Consider the following 17,320-nt stretch of genomic DNA (forward strand, 5'->3'; position numbering starts at 1 on the left):
CCTGCCTATGATAGTTTACTATCATAGTTGTAAACTGCAGTCACCTCCCATGAATGTCACTGAGCGTAGGCCAATGGTCAAAGACCAGTGGAAGTACAATCCAGAGCATCGTGAATGGCATTGGACTGCCTTGATTAGGCATCCTTCAGTCTCAAGAGACTATGGTAACATGCTCTGTATGGAGGACTTGGAACAGCGTCTGGTGTGGCTGAGGAGGCCGATTCGACAGCCTACACTTGTCATTAGCTGATGGCCAATGTCTGTGTCCTTTGGATGGACCTTTTCTCTTCTCCAAGTGGACTTTTCACAAGTGACCATGTTCCATAACCCCATTTGGAGCACTGTCTTATGTAGGGCTCCTTTGGAAATTGTTCAGAAACTACAGTGGGACCAAATTGCCACATCAAGATTATTAACTGGGGCTGGTTAGAGAGATCACATAACTCCTCTGTTACAACGGCTCCACTAGTCAGTCTCTGGGACCAATTCAGCGTGCTGGTTTTGACCTATAAAGAGCTGTATAAAACTTGGGTTCAAGTTATCTAAAAGACTGCATCTTCCTATATAAGCCTGCCAAAGTTTTTTAATTATTGAGGGAGGCATTTCTCTCAGTCCCAACACCTTCACAGGTATGTTTGGTGAGGACATGAGAGCCTCCTCTTTTGCTACTCCCAAGATGTGGATCACCCTCCCATGGCAGGCCAGGCTGGTGTTTAAATATTTTAAATAAATAAATATTTTAAATAAATAAATAACAATGAAAATAAGGAGATACTGTACGATAAAGTCCCATGCATTCGAAGATTCTGTATTCGTGGATCAGGAGAGGGAAAAATATTTTCCATTATTTCTTAAGTAACCATCAAAAGTCAATCTCTTGCTGACATTCTCAGACTTTTGTGGGATAAACTCCCCACTGCCCTCGCTCAGCTTTGCCGCTCAGAGTGGTCGCATAGACCAGATGGGCGGGATACAAATCAAATCAAATCAAATCAAATCAATCACTCAATCAGTAAATAAATAAATAAATAACCACTACTTATCAATTAGCAAAATTTGCTTTGGCAGCAAAGATGATAACGTGTCAGAATCTCAAGGAAGAAGGGATGGTGTGTCAACTTACACCTATCTGTAAATTTGTGATGTCAGTGCTATATATGTTTTGTGTGGCTCTTGATATATGGTGACAACCTATAGTTTTAAGCAGTAAAGCTTGCTTGAATGAAAATAACGACGTATGCACCATCCATAATTTAAGGCTTACTGGTTGTAGAATTTGCACATTTTTGTGTTTCCTCTGGAAGAGAGCAGCTTGTTTGGGAATGCAGAAATCCTGCGTTAGACCTTTTCTTCAGGTTCGGTGGCCAGGGCATTATTCAGCATCTGGTTTTCATTTTCCTCTCCTCTGTGTTCTGGTTCCAGGCACCCAGCTGTGCAGCCAGAAATTCTCTCTTAACTCTGCATCCTATACAGTAGTTCTATTTAATTCCCAGATATGACCTTTTGTTTTCCCTACACACCCTCAATGGTCATCTTAGCCTGTTATATTGAATGTCTATATCAACTGAGAGCAAGGCCATTGCTCTTTTGCTTTTCCTCTGCAACAGGAGGGTCCATTTTTATGGTGACAGTTGTTTTTCTGCACCATCTGCACCCGATTTTTGCTCTCCCCCAGCTTCAACTCCGGGTGACCCCTGGAAAGTCCAAGACTACATTTCATTCAGAAATCTTTGTCTCTACATTTCATTCAGAATGGTTGTGTTTTTCTCATGAAACTTAAGGATATTTTTCTTAAGAATGAAACGTGGGCAGGTTTTTCTGTTGACTTAAGAACAGTCAACTTGACTTAAGAACAGTAGGACCTTGTGGGATAGGGAGATAAAAATTCCTTTCAAAACATACTTGGAATGATCACCTTTCACATTGGTTGTTTGGTGTTCTCTTTTTAAAACAAAACCCCTTTTGAATTTCCCCCACCCCGAGACAGTAGCTGTCAGTTTGCTTAGTTTTGCAACTCATTAACCAGCAACCTTACAGAAAAAAATCTGGTGCTTTCCAGTTATCTTTGTTGGATTTGCTTTCGATCTGCAAATATGATGTTCAGTCACATTTTAAGGGAGTTGGATAATTACTTTCCCTTTCTTCTTATCCTTCTTAAGTCTTTAGGAATCAAGGAGGAAACTGCATGGAATTAGCTGGGGAAGTTAGCACAGATGATGGAGCTTGGTTAGTTTGTAGAACGAAATCATATGGGTGGAGGCTTGTATAATGGCAGTTAAAAATGCAGCAATTGTATCTTGTTGTGGGATACACAAACCTTTAGAGTGCTTGTAAGGAAGTTCCAAAAATTATGGTCAGAGGGTGCATGTTCTGCATCTTCCAGAAGGATAGGACTCTTAGGGAAAACATTTGATCAACATAGATCAAACTATTTTCAAAAAGGGGGAAAAAGAAGACCCAAATAATTAGCACCCCTTCAGTCTGACATTAATTCCTGGAAAGATTCTAGAGAAGATCGTTAAGCAGACAGTTTGTAATTACTTAGAAAGTAATGCTGTCATTACTAGACGTCAACATCACTTTCTCAAAAACAAGTCATGCCAGACTAATTTGATCTTTTTTTGATAGAGTTATAGGCCTAGTAGATGAAGGGAACACTGTGGATGTAGCATATCTTGATTTTAGTAAGTCCTTTGACAAGGTTCCTCACAATATTCTTGCAAAGAAGTTACAGTGGATCCTTGACTTACAGATGGCTCCACTTACAGACTTTTCGAGTTACAAACTTCTCTGGTCGCAAAATTTAGGTTTGACTTGCAGCCAGAGAATCGACCTACAGACCGGAAAAAAAAAAACCCAAATGGAACAAAAACGGCCGGTTACGGATTAATCGGTTTTCAATGCATTGTAGGTCAATGGAGCCTCGACCTACAGACTTTTCGACTTGCAGCCCCCGTTCCAATAGGGATTAATTCTGTTAAGTCGAGGGTCCACTGTAGTAGAATGTGGGATACATAGTGCTACTGTTAGGTCGATTTGTAATTGGTTGACTGACCAAACCCAAAGGGTGATCACAAGTGGCTCCCCTTTGTCCTGGAAAGAGGTGACTAGTGGGGTCCCCCAGGGTTCTGTTCAAAATGACCGTGCCAGATTAGAGTCCTGGGCCAAAACTAACAAAATGAATTTCAGCAGGGAGAAAGGTAAGGTTCTACAACTAGGCAGGAAAAAATGAACTGCACAGATATAGGATGGAAGACACCTGGCTAGACAACAGTACCGGTGAAAGGGATCTAGGAGTCTTGGTAGACCACAAGCTGAACATGAGTCTACAGTGTGATGCGCCTGCCAAGAAAGCCAATACAATTCTTTGTTGTATGAACAGGAGTATAGTGTCTACATCAAGGGAAGTGATAATACCACTCTATTCTGCCTTTGGTCAGTCCTGACCTGGAGTGTTGTGTCCAGTTCTGGGCACCCCAATTCAAGAAGGATGCTGACAACCTGGATCGTGTCCAGAAGAGGGTGACTAAAATGGTTAAAGGTCTGGAAGTCTTGTCCTGTAAGGAGCGGTTTAAGGAGTTGGGAATGTTTAACCCAGGGGTGGGCAATTAATTTCTATAGGGGGGCCACATGAAAAATCTGAACTGTGTTCGGGGGGGCAAACCAACTTTACTTAAAAATAAAATGAAACAGTGATGTTATTATTGTTTTTATTTTAAACTTGTTAATCTTCACAAATACTAAAGAGGTTTTTTGCGGTATGTTAAAGATAAGCAACTGAGCAACTTTAGACAGAAAGCTATAAATGGTTTTGATGTCCGGCGGGCTGGGCAGGAGCAGCTTGCGGGCTGTATGTGGCCCTCGGGCCACACTTTGCCCAGGTCCGGTTTAGCCTTACAAAAAGAAGGTATACAAAAAAAGTATAACAATAAAAGAACATCTATAATTTAAACTTAAAAGTTCAATAAACCTGTTATAGTTGGCAAAAAAAAGAAGGATGAGAGGGGACATTATAACCATGTTTAAATATTTGAAAGAATGTCATGTTGAAGAGAGGACAGGTTTGTTTTCTAGGGCTCCAGAGACTAGGACACGGGGAAATGGTTTCAAACTACAGGAAAAGAGATTCCATCTGAACATTAGGAGGAATTTCCTGACAGTCAGAGCTGTCCCGCAGTGGAATAGGCTGCCTCGTAATGCGGTGGAATCTCCTTCTTCGGAGGTTTTTAAGCAGAGGCTGGATGGCCATCTGTTGGGAGTACTTTGATGGAAGTTCCCGCATGGCGGGGGTTGGACTGGGTGGCCTCAGTGATCTCTTCCAACTCTATGATCTTAAGAGTTAAGTTGTACAGCAAGGGTGAACATGATGAGGTAAGAAAGTAAGGTGGGTCTGTGGCCAAGATCAGCACCACTGTTTCCCTTCAAATTAGGGAACAAGCCTGGAAATCTTTGTAGGGCTCAAGCTTTATCATAGTGTTTTCAGTCTTGGTGGTGTCACACTTTTGGCCTTCAGCTCCCAGAAACCATAGCTGGCATACCCAGTGGCCAGGATTCTAGGAATTAAAGTCTAAAATGTTCAGCAATCGAAAGGCTGAAAATCACTACCTGAACCTGTGACCTGTAGGGGTTTCTTACTGTGTTTGTTCAGTTCAGCAATGAAGAATGCATGGCCTTCCAGATATTGTTGGATTGTAATCTGCATGTTTTGGCCATACCTCCAGGGGTTGTGGTCCAGCAATATGTAGAGGGTTATATATTTGCCATCACTTGTCTAGTTGGTACCATGTTGTTTTGACCAGGGGCTGGTAGTGGAAGTCAGTAAACGGAGTTCTGCATCTAGGTTTAGGGTTTGTACATTCTGCTTCAGCAATGCATTCATATAACTTTCTTAGCATGTTCTAGATAGGGTCCAGCTGTTCTTGAATTGTGCTTTCATTTTATGGGTTTCATAGGCTGCTATATACACAAAATCAAAGCACAATTCAAGAACAGCTATGTAATTTAAGCCAATCTTTCAATCCTTTCAGTTACTCAGTTTAGAAGTTTCCACTAGAAAAAATTCTGCAGTTCAGATTTCATTTGTGTCAGTAGACTTATTTCTTGTTAACTGCAGTATATGTAGATGAAGAATAAGAGCTTATCAGCCCTATTTTCCAACTCCGACTGAAGAAATTCCTGCAGTTTTTCCCCCCTTGTGACATGGTGCAGTTTTGGAAATTCGTAGGTGTCCTATTAAAATCTTCTGGAGTATTTTAATACATAGTTCCATTGGGAGTTCCCGATTCCTTTCAAGTGCTAATTCTAGTTATTATCCCTCTGTGAGCCGATGCAGAGCCTTTACCTCTTTCTGAAAATTGACACTGCCTGATGCTGGAAGGGTTGATGTGTAGAAGATTATTGGAGGTGGAGTCAATCTGGGCAGAGAAAGTGTGAAAAAAATACCGTATTTTTCGCTCCATAAGACGCACCTCTCCGTAAGACACACCAAATTTTTAGGAGAAGAAAACAGGAAAAAAATAATCTGTTTTCTTCTCCTAAAAATTGGTGAGCCTTATGGAGAGCTCCGTCTTATGGAACAAACCCTAGGACCCTTTGGAGGCTCGCCCAGCCCCCCCCGGAGGCCGGAGGGGGCAAAATCGCCACCTTCTGGGACTCTTCTGAAGCTTCCCAAGCCTCAAAAGAGTCCCAGAGGTGGCGATTTCGCCCCCTCTGACCCCCGGGGGGGCAGGGTGAGTCTCTAAAGGGTCCTAGGGTGTGTTCCAGGACCCTTTAGAGACTCACCCTGCCCCCCGGGGGTCAGAGGGGGCGAAATCGCTACCTTCTGGGACTCTTCTGAGGCTTCCCAAGCCTCAAAAGAGTCCCAGAAGGTGGTGATTTTGCCCGCGCTGGCCCCATGGGGTGTGTGTGGGGGGAGCGTTGCAAGGGTCCGAGTGAGCCTTCCCAGACCCTTGCGATGCTCCCCCCACTTGGAAGCTGGCGATTTCGCCCGCGCTGGCCCAGTGGAGGGTGGAGGGAGCGTCACAAGGGTCCTGGAAGGCTCACTTCATAACATCTATGAAGATATCCTGATTTATGTCAAGGTGGCTTCCAAAGGTTACACATTTTGTATAGTTGTGCAGCAGGATATTGGCTAGTGTGTTCCTAATCTGGCAAAGCTGCCTAGTTAGCTACTTAGATGGATATTCTCCCTGTCCTTGTGATAGAGCGTCATGGAATCATGTAAAGGCTTTATTTTGTACCGTATAAGCTACTGTAGTAATATTTCGTATGCAAAACATGCCTTGCATCTCCACAACATGAAGTCATGGATTCAGGTAACACTGTGCACCATTGCAAACTTTGCAAACAGTTTATTAGCAGTCTTTCCATCTGACAGAGGCTGATAAAGACACAGATGGAATCCCTCCAGCATTAAGTGGTGAACTTCCAAATGCGTATAATGCTGTGGAAAGATTGGATTATTAACAAATGGCTGCAGAATGATTATCTCCTCCTTAGTAAGAATATGGCAGTTAGTATCTGCATACTGATTTTGATCCCTGTAGCATAAGCTTTAACGAGGAGTGTTTCTCATCATTTTTTTAAAAAAATCATATCTGTGAGAGTGAAGGTATGAAGTCTTGTAGTCAAAAATCTTTTCAGGGTAAGAGGACTTCAGGACATGTGCTGGTGTAGGGGTGTAGCGAAAATGTGTAAGTCAGTGTTTTGTAGTTGTGGTCTCATATAAAGTGGACAAACCACAGTTGTAGACTTAGTTGAGATGGACTATGTTAAAATATTAATGAATCATAACAAGAGCCTCGTGGCGCAGTGGTTAAAACGCTGTACTGCAGCTAAAACTGTGCTCACGACCTGGGGTTCAAATCCCAGGTAGCCGGCTCAAGGTTGATTCAGCCTTCTATCCTTCCGAGGTTCGTAAAATGAGTACCCAGCTTGCTGGGGGGTCAATGTGTAGCCTGTATAATGAAATTGTAAACCGCCCAGAGAGTGCTTGTAGCACTATGGGGCGGTATATAAGTCCAAAAAAATAAAAATAAAAATAAAAAGGACATGCTCTTGGCCAATAGATGCTGAGCACCTAGAAATCATCCTTAGCATTTCTTAGCCAGAATAGGGAAGTGTAAGAACATTTTTTTACTTAAGAAAAACAAAAGGATAGCATCACCAGATTTTAAAGGGCAAAGACTAATTCCATTCCCTCAGAGGTTGCAACAGAAGGAGGTAGGATGCACAGCTGTTTCATTGGTTCTGCTGAAATGCCAGTATTGTTAGGCTTCTCTTTCCCATTTTAACTGGTGGTCAGAGCTTCTGTCCTCCTTCAAAAATGAGATCTAAGTTGGATTTTTTCCCTCCCTTTTCCCACGGGTCATTCTACCCGCTTTTGTCATGCATTTTAGATGGAGCCTATGTAAGCCATTTTGTGATCCTTTTGAACTGAAGAGTATGATAAACATTCTCTAAATAGATGCTCCATGGGATAAAAGACTCTTAACATTTAGCTTCTTAGCTAGAAAATTAAAGAGTGGTTTGTGTTTCATGGAAATGTGCTGCCTAATTTTTTGACCTGTTCCTTTTAGACGTTCCATGCTGCTTTTCCGGTGACCTCCACTAAATGGCTTCTGTAAAATATCTGTAAATTGAATGGTGTACTCCTTCTCATTGAAGACGCCACCAAAAATTGACTGGCCATATTCCACTCCGTTTCCATATCTTTATCATATCCCACTCCACCTCCAATAGCGTCCCTTTCTCCCTGGAAATGGCTGGCAGGAAATCTAGGCACGACTTGAACCTTGTGGGGAGGGAAATGGGGCTGTTCATCTGCTTTGTCAGAGAGGGCCCCTCTCAGGGGCGTCTCCTATTTAGTTTTGTGGCTCCAGGTGGCAAAAGGGCTTGCCAGGTAGAGAAGTACAGAGGGCTGTACAGAGAACAAACCTCTTCACCTCAATTTTTGTTTTTGCTGCTGTTCTTAATTCTGCAATGATGATGTGCCTTCAAGTAAATTCTGATTTATGGTGACCCTTTTCAGGATTTTCCAGGTATAGAGTACCCAGTTCACCATTCCCTTCTACTGGGAGCTCCCTGGGACTGTGTAGGTTGCCCAGGGTCACAGGAGGCACAGTGGGGAATCGAACTGTCAGCCTCTCACTTTACAGCCAGATACCTAAACCAGGGGTTCCCAACTGTTTTGGGATCGCGGACCAGTTGGGGGTGTGTGGGCTGTGTGCATGGGGGCAGGGGCACCCCTACGTTCATGGGTGGGCATGTCACAATCGTGGGTGGGTGTGCCACGCTCATGTGGGGGTGCATCTGACATGCCCACCGGCGAGCACGACATGCCCACCGTGTGGGCGGGCAGGGGGACGGAGATCTGTGTTCATGGCTCAGTTCAAGGAAGCCCATGGACCGGCACCTGGTCGCGGCCCGGGGGTTGGGGACTCTTGACCCAAACCACTATGCTGTCTGCCCAGCTGATTCGATATAAGCAGTGTGCTTATCAGAATGGTCATCAGAAAAAGTTGGCTGAAGAATGTGGTTCTTGTCTATTTTATGAAAGCATTTGCTTGCGTCCCAAAATGATGCTTATCTTTTCAGTTTTTGCTGCCTTGTGAGTGTTTCATTAACAGATCAGAGTACTGTTTTTTAAAAATCTTTTTAAGTATAAAAAGAATTAGCATTTTTTTAAAAAAGGAAAGCTGAAAAATCTGGGAAAATATCTGATACCTAGGAAGAAAATGAGCTGCACAATTGGACAACGTTCAGAAGGAATTTAGGAGTGCTAAAGAATTATTTCCTGAGGTTTTACAAGAGTTAGATTTCTTTCTGAAAGCACTTCAGTTGAAGGCATTATATGAATAATACTGTTTTTCTTGTGTTTTTCTGCTCTTCACCAGGACATGTATACCTCTGAGAGATCTTCTTGGACAAGATACCTTGGTTTATTATCTGTCTGGGACTATATGCGAAGAAGCCACCAGTCATGAGTGAGTAAAAGTCCTTCAGAGAATACTCAACGTTAATGCTTTTGAAAGAAAACAGATTATGCTTCTGGCTGTTAAAACCAAAACTTTCTCTTCTGCTGTGTTTCAAATGTTCTCTGACACAACAATCTGTAAATGAATCTTAGCTCTTGATGACCCTTTCCTCTCCTCTTCTTTGTTTGTTCAAATCGTGATGGAATTCACTGAGAGGTTCTCCAGAAGAACATAATTTTCAGTCCACATCATTACAGAGATAAATAAAAGTATGCCACTACAAGGGTTTCTAATGCAGTGCCGAGTATTCGTGCAACAGGCAGCTTCTTTGCATTGGCAAGATGCCTTCATGAGGAAGTTGCACCTACTACCATCACTGTCTTCCTTTTGCTGGCTGGTTCATACCTTTTTAATTGCTCACTAGAGATGGGTGCAACCCCATCCCTCCAGGACAGAGAAATTACACTGCTGCCTCTTCATGGGCACCTGCTGGAGAAGGTGGGACTTTAAAGCACTGAACAGCAGATAAATGAACCAGCATGAACCGTCAAACTGGTAGTTCATGCCAATTTCTATTGCCCACCCATTTTAAGTGATTACTTGTTCAGCTGCTTATACAGCTTTATTCTCTTGATTTAAAAAAAAATGCTGATTCTAAATTTGCCCTGAAATCCATGTTTTGTAGGTCAATATTCTTAATTTTAAAGACAAAAAGTCCATCCTTTGATTTTTTTTCCATTTGTGAAAATAATACTGTATGTTTAGAAAACATTTTTCAGGCCTTTCTTTTTTTTATTAAGTGTTCTTTCTTGAACAATAAAGCATCTTTTAGTACCCCAAAGTAATTTTGTGTATCAAGGATATTGTTGGATAATGTGTTTCACAGGTGATAAACCACATCACTGGAGTGCTTATCTCTTTTACTTGCTTTCTGATAGTTAATGGAGTCATATAGATTCTGGAAACCTTCCTAGTTTTTTTCCCCATTCTCGTTTTTTGTGGCATAGAAGTTGCTATAGCACTGCTGCTTTCTTGCCACTTGATCATCTCAGACATCTGCAGTCGGGAAGGAGGAGTTTCTGGTGTGGCTTTTCCTCTCATCAAACTTCCTGCAGCTTACATCTGACTGACCTGTAACATAAGTTCTGTTTATTAAAAGAATAAATTCAAATGCACGAGAAGGAGAACAGGACGACTTCTCCCCCACCTGTGACTGTGTGTGGGGAGATTCTCTTCTACAGGGTGGAGCTTTGTGAAGTGATAGGGAAACCTACATTTTTCAGGGTCTTTAATCCCATGGATTTCTTCTGCTTCTAGCAGACTCTTCCCTCTTAGGGCTGATGCTGTCCATGTGTGAAGAGTGACAGTGGTGGTGGAGGGTCTTGTTCTCTTCCTGGCATTATGCACTGACATTAGCCCTTTTCTCAATGTCCTAAAAGGGCTGTAGACCCCCATTTGGCATGATTTAGAAGCTGCACAGGAGGGAAAATGTGGCTGCCTTCACAGTTCCCAAACTTTCATTCATTCATTCATTCATTCATTCATTCATTCATTCATTCATTCATTCATTCATTCATTCATTCATTCATTCAATCTACCTCTTTCCCTCCTATGCAAACTTATCTGATTGTAGCCATCAAGCCGTCTGTTTTTTTGCTGCCTTCTCCATGCAGTTTCTGTCAGACTTTCGTGGCCCTCAGTTCTAGCTGGCAATTGTGTACCTTCTCTAGTTCTGTGAGATGCAACTGGTGCTGTGGTGTCTTGATGGACAGTGCCTATGTGTGGCCTTATCTACTTGGCAAACTAACTAAAGAAGACAATTAAATCTTGCTGTGAATGCATATTCTGTAAGATGGGAAGAAACAAGTTACAATATGGCCCTTCCTATTTGCGAGATCATTATCCACTGATTCACCTTTCTGCTGGCTGAAAATACTAAATAAAAACCCAGAAGTATCTACAGCAGTGCCTCGCTTAACGATTGCTTCATTAAATGACAAAACCGCTATATAATGACAGTTTTGTGATCGCTTTTGTGATCGCAAAACGATGTTTTAATGGCAAAAATCTGCTTTGCGATGATCGGTTCCCTGCTTCGGGAACTGATTCTTTGCATTACGACAATTTTAAAACAGCTGATCAGCAGCTTCAGAATGGCTGCCTGCTGTGCAAAATGGCTCCCCGCTGTGTTTTTGGACAGATTCCACCCATTATCTTTTGGCTCATATATATATTTATCATCAGAGGCATGTCTGCTCTCTTGAAACCAAGGGGATATTTGACATCTAAAAAGAATGATGAAGATTGTGGTCTGGCCACTGGCTGTTGCATTTAAATAAAAAATAAAATGACCAAATGAGGACTCTTCCTAGTAATACTGTATTTTTCTGTGTATAAGACACCCCTATGTATAAGACCCCCCCTCACTTTTCTAATAAAAAAATTAAGAAATCTAAGTGGGGTTTAGCAAGTGCAGGGGGAAAGGGATCATAGCGTTGCAGGATCACTTTGATCCCTGCTTTCTCCTCCACTTCTTTTTGTTCTCTCCTCAGCTTACTTCCGTGTATAAGACAACCCTCAATTTTTAGTCGAAAGATTTTAGACAAAAGTATAGTCTTATACATGGAAAAATATGGTATATGGCAGAAATGTCTTAGAAGAAAGGGTAAAATAGAGATACGTACTGCTCATCTTGTATAAACGGGGATGGGGTGGGCAAAGCCGCAAAAATATCCAGAAGTAGGCTCAGTTTTTCAAGTGGATTAAAACTTTGCCCTGTTTTCCGAATCTATTTTTGGAAACAATGTCTTACCATCATGCAGGAACTTGGTAGGCATGGTTTCTTCATGGAAAGGTCAGCTATTAGAATATTGTTATCGCAGTTTTTTCAGAAGCAGAAATAGTGGTGTCACTTTGTGGAGTAATTATGCAGCACATGGAAATTTTAATAACTTGCTGGACTGTAAATGAAAATGCTAACAGCAGACAATCAGACAAAAGACAAATAATGCAGCCGCATGAATTGTTTCAATTTTAGCCTTCTCACTGTTCACAAATATCTTTTCTAAGATAGCAGTGCAAAATAGGGGAATAAGAATTACCAGAACGAATTTATTTGCTAACAGTGGAGAATTGAATATAGAATTAACCATGACTTTTTTTTCCTTTTTTCCCCTTGTATAAAAAGAGAAGCAAAGGGGCAGTCAAGTATTGGGCAAAGCTTATGAACAAATTCAAACATTTTAAAAGGACTTCTGTCATACCTTATATGTTGAATCACCTGCCTCTGAATTATATTGATATTTTACAATTTATTAAGATAATTTGATTGCTATTTTTCTAGAAAGGTAAGATATGAGAGTTGTTCTTATATAGAGGAGGGTTGTGACAAGAATTGTATTTCTGGAGCTTTATACTCTCTAGTTGTCAAAAATCCTAATTTCAACTCAAGTCTACAATTTCTAAAAAAAGAAGGCAAAAAAATCTCAAATGAATAGTTTTGATCTAGGCATGTTCTCTCTCCTAGGACAGCTTCCAGCTCACTGTTCTAGCTGCAGCCTATCTTTTCCTGAGAATATAGCAGAGATGACATTTACTTGACTTCTGTCCTGAAGTATACATTTACAGTGGTGCCTCGCTTAACGAGTGCACCGTATAACGACTAATCCGCATAGCGATCCCTTTTTCAGGGAGGCATACCGACGGTCGCAGTGGGCAAAACTCGCATGGCGATGATAGATCTTTGCTTTGCGATGCCCGCAGATCAGCTGTTAGGCGGTTCCAAAATGGCCACCGGAAGCCCCGAAATGGCCGCGCACAGCGTTTTTGCACCCTCCCCTCGCTTACCGAGGGCGCGAAAATGGCTGCCGCTATGGAGGAAACTTCGCTGAACAGGTAGTTTAGGGCCCATTGGAACCAATGGGTTTTTACGTTCCGTTTAGCGATGTTTTCACATAGCGAGGGTTCATCCGGAACGGATTAACCTCGCTATGCGAGGCACCACTGTACTTCCCACTGAATACTGACCAGACATTTGAGTTCTCACCACTGGGCAGCATGAACTGAGAAGATGCTCTGGAAGGCCCATTTCAGGAGAATACTGTAGTAGGGAGCTGTCCTTCAGAAGAGCCATCTGCCTTAATTTGATTTCTCTCTGAGGAGACTCATAAACAGCTTCCAAAGGCACCTCGGGCTGCCAGAACAGCTAAATATCAAATCCCCTGCCATGTAGTAAAGTTGGATCAAACTGCAAGTCTTCTAATTTCTTCCTGTTCGCCTTCTGAATTCTTGAAATACCTTGGACCTGTTCACTGAAGGGCGCTTATGCTCAGCCTGTTAATTTGCAGAATGATTTGAAGATGATGAAATTCTGGGGAAGTTTTCCATCTGAAATAAAAAAGACAGAACGTTTTTGGTTTGGAAAAAAAATAACGAAATAATATCCTCAAAAACCAACCAACCAACCAAACAGAAGCTCATTAAACAAACTGCTGCTGCTGCTCCTTATGGAATTCGATAAAAGTAGTGTCTGATTTTTGTATACATCCAACTTCTAGTAGTTTTCACCATACAGACACACACAGACCTTAGACATACATCTGAAAAGGGCTTCACTTTTTCATTAGTTTTCCAGCATGCTCAGGGGATGTAGCTCAGTGGTAAAGCACATGCTTTGTATGTGTACAGTTCTATACCTGGCGTATCAGTTGAAAAGAGATGAATGGCAGGTGATATTAAATATCTCTGGTTGAGATCCTGGTCTGATGCAGCATGGTGATCCTTTTGTTCTTTCCCCCAAGCCCATAAAGTTTGACTGATACGTCCCTTAGAGAGGAGGGCCATGAGATTTAATTGACTTCACTCTTCTGAATGGTCCTAGGAAGTCCAGGGGCAATGAGGAGACCTACCACACGATGACCCCTATCTCAATAAAAGAGGGGCTAGCAGTCATGTGAACTGTGTGGGAAGGAAACACATGAGTTGTGCGGAGTGGGTAAAACATTTCCTGCCTGTGCGCTGAATAATGGATGGCCAAAGAGTTATTTTCAATCTTTCAAATACTTATCTCTTGTTCCTTTTTTTAGAAGGCCATGCGAAATGTCTTGCAGTTATTTTTAGCAGTGGTAATTGATGTTTTAGTTAAATCTTTTCTGTGGCTTCATTTTTTCCAAGTTTATGTCATAGACAACAAAATTAATTAGTAGAGCAGATGGAAGTTCCTGTGGAACTGGCACTAAGTTTTGAAATACTGTATTTTTCCGTGTATAAGACAACCCCATGTATAAGACGCCCCCACACTTTTCTAACCCAAAATTAAGAAATCTAAGTGGGGCTTAGCAAGTGGAGAGGAAAGCAAGGATCAAAGCCCTGCAGGATCACTTTGATCCCTGCTTTCCCCTCCACTTGTTTTTGTTCTCTCCTCATCTTACTTCCATTTATAAGACGACCCTCAATTTTTAGTCTGAAGATTTTAGATAAAAGTATAGTCTTATACACGGAAAAATATGATAATTCTAGCAGTGGCTGTAAAATCTTTACTTTGCTCAGATGATCCATGCTGCTGTCTGTACTTCTGTTGTTTTTTAAATGATCTTTTCCAAATGTTTCAATTTGATGTAGCTGTGCTTCAAGTGACTATGTATCTTCGTGTATGAGTTAATTGAAAACCTGTCGAAAATAAATGACTTATTGTAAAAGGTGCAATAGCGATGTGGCAGATCAGTTGGCATGCAAAAGCTTTAAAGATGCTCGAAATGATTGCCTTGACTCTCCCCTCACGGTCTTCTTTGGGATCAGGGTTGGACCTGGGCAGCTTAAATGCCGATCTTCTGACAGCCCGAAAGCATGCTAGGTGTGTGGAAGAAAATGGGAGTGCCAGTTTGGCAATACTAATAGCAAAAAATAAATAGTAGATGATGACATACAATATTGTCTTTTAAAGTAAGCCGTCTGAATAATGTTTTTATCTAGCAGGATCAAAATTGTTTCTGAAACTGGCTGTTATGCTGCTTTTTATGATACTGTGTATTTTAACTTCTTTTTGTTTTTCTTCCTCTGGGTATATGTTAGAAGGGCTGAATGATGCATTTATCATGGATAAATACATAATGTTAGGGAATGTCCATTGATTTTTCTCTGACTTCTATCTTGCTGGTGTAATACACTGCGGTCTATAACAAAGTACAGTGGTGCCTCGCTTAACGTTTGCTTCGTTTAACGTTTTTTTCGCTTAACGTTTATTTTTTCAGAGGCAGATTGTGCTTCGTATAACGTTTTTCCCTATGGGCGATTTTCGCATAGCGTTTTTGGGACCATGCTTCGCTTAACGTTTTTGGTTTTAGGTCCCCTGCTTCGCTTAACGTTTTTTTTGTTTTCAATTTAAAAAGTGTCTTAGAAGGGTCCAAAACGGTTCTAAATGCTTGGATTCGTTAGAGGACCCCTTAAGTCATGTGCAAACCTGATTTGGCTTTGATCTGACGTTTCGTTAATTTTTTGTGAATTTTTGTTTTTTGGCCCATAGGAACCAATGGACCTGTCAAAATCTGACAGCTCCATGCTTTCCTATGGGGGAGAAAACAATTTACAAAAAATTAACGAAAGTTCAGATCAAAGCCAAATCAGGTTTGCACACAACTTAGGGGGTCCTCTAACGAACCCAAGAATTTAGAACAGTTGCTGAGTCTTCATTAATTTTTTGTGAATTTTTTCTTCCCCCATAGGAAATAATGGAGCTGTCAGATTTTGACAGCTGTCAAAAGTTGGGGGAAAAAATTCACCATTAATTAACGAAAAGTCAGATCAAAGCCAAATTAACTTTTGCATCCGTTTTAGAGGGTGCAGAAGCTAATCCAAGCATTTAAAACCATTTTTGACCCTTTTATGACACACTTAATTTTGCAAAAATTGACTTCGCAAAGCCATTGAAACCTATTGAGTCAGCTACAATACATTCCAATGGAGGATACATTGTATCGTTTAACGATGTTTCCTATGGGTTTTTTCGCTTAAGGACGGCAATCCGTGCCTATTGGAACGGATTAACCGGTTTCCAATGCATCTCTATGGGAAATGGTGTTTCGCATAAAGTTTTTTTCGCATAAGGTTTTTTTTTTTGGAACCAATTAAAAACGTTATGCGAGGCACCACTGTACTTTTGTTTAAACAGTATACTGTACTTGAATCTGCCAGATGAGAAGCCCTTGAATGCAGGCGGCCTCGTGTTTCAGTGGTTCCTTTGAAAGCATGCTCAGTCTATCAGCAGTGTTGCTGCTTGCTGTTGAGAAGGGCCTTTTTTTTACAGAGTCTCAGTGGGGGATAGTTGGAGATGTTTTCTGTGTCTTCCCTTTTCCTTTATGTGCATGTCAGACGCTTCTGCAGTTTTCTAAGCAAGCAGCTCTAAAGCTTCTGTCCAGAGGATACAACAACCCACAGAGAAGTGTGTGGCCGCTGGAAATTTAAAGGTTTATAGCCTTATTTGTGTATTTAGTTGTCATTCTCTAAAATTATATCATAGCTTTACTGAATAAAACAGACTATATTGTGCAAAGAAATCAAATATACGATGCCCTGCAAAATCTGCTTGTGCTATGGAATTTAGCATTTTTTATGCAGAATCCACAAAAATGTGTCATTTTCCTTCGTCTTCCTTATTTTTAAGGTCCCTTGCATGTATTCTACTGTTCAGGTATATGGGATGGGCTTAGCCCAATTCATTTAGACCAGGGTGGATAAAAACCAATGTTTTTTTTTTTTAAAAAAAAACACACACAAATTGATTTAAATCACAACTTAAATTTAAATTGCTAAAAAAATTCCAGTTTTCTGATTTAAATCAAATCTACCCTGATTTAAAGACTGATGTTGGTACTAGAAAAGTTTTGACAAGAGTGGCCGGAACCTTCCAAGCCATCGGAACCAGTGGCTGGTTCTTGGAATTTTAGTACCAAATGTAATTTTTCAGAGTTCTGACGGGAATCCAGGGGGAGGTAGCCTGCCAACCATTACTCCCTGAGCTATTCTTGTATTTACACTTTAAATAGGTAGGGCTTAACTGTGCTAGAAAGCTTGTGCAGGTTTATCTGTGGAAAGGGAGTATCTAGGACATAGCATTCTAGTTATGAATTTTGCAGACCCGTTTTTCATCTGTTGCGGTTTATTCATCCTTTTGAAACATTAGCATTATAGGTGCACACTGTTTGTACAGAGACCTCATATCCAATCACGTGCCGTCTAATTTTCTACTAGCACTGCTACTAGCACTACTAGCACTAGCACTAATTTTCTACTAGCACTGCGTGAGTGGGGTTTTGACTGCGTCTGGAAGCACATTGGCTTTGGCTGCATGG

The 17,320-nt window shown here is 41.3% G+C and overlaps 1 protein-coding gene across 5 annotated transcripts in view; it reads left to right on the forward strand.

Annotated features, from left to right (window-relative positions):
* The window catches only part of USP6NL (USP6 N-terminal like), a 171,080-nt gene that overhangs the window by 10,150 nt on the left and 143,610 nt on the right, over window positions 1-17,320 (forward strand). For all 5 annotated transcript variants that reach the window (XM_020801066.3, XM_078376457.1, XM_078376456.1 and 2 more), the window contains exon 2: window positions 8,895-8,984. In XM_020801066.3, the coding sequence (XP_020656725.3) occupies window positions 8,981-8,984 (4 nt within the window). In that variant the 5' untranslated portion in view covers window positions 8,895-8,980. The remainder of the gene's footprint in view (window positions 1-8,894; window positions 8,985-17,320) is intronic.

The sequence above is a fragment of the Pogona vitticeps genome, chromosome 5 (assembly GCF_051106095.1).
Source record: "Pogona vitticeps strain Pit_001003342236 chromosome 5, PviZW2.1, whole genome shotgun sequence".
NCBI classification, from domain to species: Eukaryota; Metazoa; Chordata; class Lepidosauria; order Squamata; family Agamidae; genus Pogona; species Pogona vitticeps.